The sequence below is a fragment of the Polypterus senegalus genome, chromosome 4 (genome assembly GCF_016835505.1).
Source record: "Polypterus senegalus isolate Bchr_013 chromosome 4, ASM1683550v1, whole genome shotgun sequence".
Classification (NCBI taxonomy): Eukaryota; Metazoa; Chordata; class Cladistia; order Polypteriformes; family Polypteridae; genus Polypterus; species Polypterus senegalus.
This window is the reverse complement of record NC_053157.1, coordinates 237,591,994-237,595,871: the sequence shown is the minus strand read 5'-3', so window position 1 is coordinate 237,595,871 and position 3,878 is coordinate 237,591,994. Positions and strand designations below refer to the sequence as shown.

General features: G+C 46.8%; 1 protein-coding gene across 1 annotated transcript; it reads left to right on the top strand.

Annotated features, from left to right (window-relative positions):
• The first annotated feature begins 725 nt into the window (after positions 1-725).
• On the top strand, positions 726-3,663 carry LOC120528251 (zona pellucida sperm-binding protein 4-like). The gene is made up of 12 exons (XM_039752376.1): positions 726-907; positions 997-1,124; positions 1,212-1,284; positions 1,349-1,510; positions 1,583-1,770; positions 1,975-2,072; positions 2,147-2,274; positions 2,418-2,607; positions 2,681-2,828; positions 2,971-3,046; positions 3,251-3,373; positions 3,498-3,663. Exons 1-12 carry the CDS (start codon positions 757-759, stop codon positions 3,617-3,619), a joined length of 1,587 nt encoding a protein of 528 aa, XP_039608310.1. The 5' UTR covers positions 726-756; the 3' UTR covers positions 3,620-3,663.
• Positions 3,664-3,878: the final 215 nt, after the last annotated feature.

Sequence of the window (3,878 nt, the reverse complement as noted above, 5' to 3'; positions counted from 1 at the left end):
ACGTTTTACCGCTGTGAGCTGATCTCGTCTGCTCCGTCGATCCTTATCAGGTGGGCTTCCTGACCTGATTCCTACACTAACCCTTCCTATAAACTGTATGTTGATTAAAGCTGATAATTCACACAATGTCCATCTGATATAGTCCAAGTTCCCTTCTAAACAAGTGCCAAGAGTAAGTACAAAAAACTGAAGCTAAAAAGACAGAACTGTAAGAAATAAATAAATGCTCTTGAAAAAGTATACGGCACAATACAATATCATCTCCAAAGGCGCTATAAGGAAGTATTGTGTTTCCGACTTTATTGCATCGGTGAATTTCAATTAAAAAAAAACATTCACACAAATGTTATAGAAACATGTCATATTTTAGTAAAGACTCTCATCCTGACCCACCTTCTCATATGCGTGAAAACAGTAAACATCAAGGATGAAGAGAAGTCGGGAAAAGTGAAACTACGAATATTTCTAAATATGGGCTGTGTAAGAAAAGACTGCTTGGGGATGGCCTAAATATATTAATAGTCAGATCATGCCGCAGAGCGGTCTCTTATACACAATATTCGTTTAAACGGATCACTACGATGCCGTGACGTGCTGATTACTCAATAAAGCCGCACGAGCTGAAGGAGTGCCGTTGATTTCCCGCGCTCCATTCTCTCGCCTTCTCACTAACGAATCACGTGAGCCGCCGCCGATAATTTAAACCCGCGCGCGCTCCCCAATTCATGTTGTGTTCCTGTTTGATTCATTCACAGCATGGCGCGTTTGAGTTGCTGGTGTCTTTTCTGGTTGTGCGTGTCGGGCGCTCAGTTTGTGTTTGCCGCCTTAGGAAATGTGATTAAGACGTGTGACGAGGACAAGGCGATGAAGCTGTCATTTGAAGGCTCTCCGACCGTTTTTCTCCAGAGTGAGTGCGGCTTGTCCTCAACCGCTGAGTGTAGTCGGCGCCTGCGTCTTTCAGTAAATGACGTCCACTTTTTTCTTTCTGGTTTTCAGAGACGATTGGGGAACTGCGACTGGTAAAGGTGACCAAAGATCTTCCAGGAATTGTACTCCGTGTGAAGTCTGGCCGCACCACACTAACGGTGCCCTTTTCTTCCCGGTATGGTTACGTGGTAGATGAGGTGAGTAGTGCCGACGCTTTCGCGTTGCAGTTTATAATCCAGCTGTGGTATCTTGTGCTGCGGTTTGAGCCTCTCCTTTCTCTTTAGCGTTCCCAGTATGTCGTGGTCATTGCTGTTGGACGTCCCTCTAATTTGAAGAGGTTCACATGCCATAAGCTAGGTATGCTTCTTTTCTGGGTTGGCCCCCTGAGTCTCTGCCATCTTCTAAATGGACTCGTTCACAGGCTGGCGAGGTCCTAAGAACCTTTTTAATGAGAGATGTGCAGTTGCAGACAGTGAGAAGCTCCCTTGTGGAGGGTCTTCATCCATCACTTGGGCAGACTGTGAAGCCAAAAACTGTTGCTATGATTTGAGCAGCACCAGTCCATGCTACTATGCCAATGATGGTAAGTTGTTGTGGGGTGTGAGTGAGCAAAGGTGGCTGCTACTGGATATTCATGCTTGTTTGCTTTGGCCAGTGACTGTGCAGTGCACACTGGATGGCCAGTTTGTGGTGGTGGTGTCTGAGAATGTGACCTTTCCTCCCCTGGATCTTGGGTCCATCCAGTTGGTGGACAGCAGTTCCCCCAGCTGCAACCCTGTGACCAGCCTTTCCAGCTTTGTCATGTACCAGTTTCCAGTCAGTGCCTGTGGTAGCACAGTCCAGGTAAGACTCTAATGTGGGTTGAAAGTGAGATTGTGCTTAAAAGCCAAAGACCCTAGTGGGCAATGATAACCAAAAGTGGCATTAAATGCCTTCATGCTGTCCTAGTTGATTTTTGAATTCCTGAGAAGGGTGTGTGTGTGTGTGTGTGGTTCTGACCACCTGATAAGTAGAATTCAGCAATGAATTTAATGTCCCTGTTTTCAGTTGGCTGGTGGCAATGTGACTTACCAGAACACCATGTCTGCTGCCATCACTGTGACGAATGGTCCAGAGGGCTCCATCACCAGGGACAGTGTCTACAAGTAAGGCTTCTGAACCTGCTTCCTCTAACCCTAAATGTGCTCTACCTGCTATGATGTGGTGTTTCTCTCCTCAGATTATTCTTCCAGTGCACCTACTCGGGAAGCCAGGATGTGCAAGTGGAGGCTGAGGTGTATACTGTGGCGCCACCTCTTCCAGTAGTAGAGCAAGGGCCATTTGACCTGGAATTGGTCATTGCAACAGGTACTAAATGGGGTGGGTTTGTGTGGTTTCATTCCCAGGGTGACTAGAAGGCAAAAGTCTTAAACACAGGTTGGAATTTTTGATCGCATCACGTAGTTATGGTGTGACTGCTCTGAAGTAATGCCTGCTTCCGTTCTGTCTAGATTCCACCTATGGCTCCTACTATGTGGATGCTGACTACCCAGTGACCAAAACTCTGAGGGATCCTGTGGCTGTGGAAGTGCACATCTTGAACAGGACTGACCCTAACCTTGTGCTGTCTCTTGGGGACTGCTGGGTCACCCCAGGACCTTCTGCTTCCAGCCAGCCCCAGTGGAGCCTGCTGGTGAATGGGTAGGTGCCCCCCTAATGTGAGGGTGGGTTGGAGATGTTGGCTTGTCAGTACTAACTGGAGTGTTTGTCCCAGGTGCCCATACACAGGAGACAACTATTTGACCAGCTTGGTGACTGTGGATAGCACCTCTGGAGTGGCCTACCCAAGTCATTACAAGAGATTTGTGTTTGAGATGTTTGCTTTTGTGGATCCTGTAGCTCAACAAGCCTTGGCTGAAAAGGTGGGTTTACTTGCCAAGTGTTTAATCCTGTTTCTCTGCTGCCTTTTGAGGCTCTTGCTGTCACACGTGATATTCTTAGACTTCAGTTTGGTGTGGTAGAATCCATAGTCCTGACAAAGTGTCTTGTCTGTGACCCCTGTAGATCTTCATCTACTGTGTTGCTGCTGCCTGTTATCCCTCTCCCACAGACCCCTGTATTCAGAGCTGCCCTGCAAGAAGTGAGTAGATTTTGGTTTGGCTTTGCTCTGGTGACTAATGGGACACGGTCCATGCTGCTAATGCAGTGCTTTGTAAAACCAGCGACAAGCTGGAGGTGTGGGTAAACTGGGCTTTCTAAAATGGGTTGTGACATTGGTCAAAGTCCTAATGACTGACGGTCTAATGGCTTATTTGTTCTAAACCTTGACCCTCTCTACTTTCAGGATCTGGCAGAGCTGTAGAGAAGTTGGCCCGTAATGCTTCGTTCAGGAAGAATGTGCTCCTTCACAGTGGTCCTGTGATCATGGAGGCTGACCATGTGCCGACATCCAGACTAGAGCAGAAAGGTAACCATCTTGATACTCCTACTGAAATGGGCCAGAGTTCGGCTTGGTGGTTAGGCTGATCCTTTGTCTTCATCCTTATCTGTATAACTTGGAGAGTAAATATCCTTATGTCTTCCTCACACAGCCCCTCTTCACACTGGATACCTTGTGCTGGGAGCTGCAGCTGTCATGTTGATGGTTGTGCTGGTTTTGGCTGTAGTTGCAATGAGGAGGCTGAACTTGCAGAATGTGAATCTGAAATCTTAATAAAAGCTCTTAATGAAATTTTATGTGTTTTTTGACTCGTTCAATAAAATGAACAGAACCCAACTTGGATATGGTGCTGTCCAAGCAGGAGCTGCTGTCTTTGATTTTTTTTTTTTTTCAATCACTGGGTTCTGCATGGTGTCTGGCACATCTCCTACCCAGCAAACCCACAGCATCTTTCTGTTCATTTTGGAACAACCCATTTAACTGGCCTGGTGCTGAAATCCTGTACTCAAACTCACAGGTCACCCTTTTGATG

Coding starts and splice junctions, on each gene's coding strand:
- LOC120528251 (XM_039752376.1), top strand. CDS start 757: ATGGCGCGTTTGAGTTGCTGGTGTCTTTTCTGGTTGTGCGTGTCGGGC. Junction 1,511..1,582: donor ATGCTACTATGCCAATGATG/GTAAGTTGTTGT, acceptor TGCTTTGGCCAG/TGACTGTGCAGTGCACACTG. Junction 3,374..3,497: donor ATCCAGACTAGAGCAGAAAG/GTAACCATCTTG, acceptor TTCCTCACACAG/CCCCTCTTCACACTGGATAC.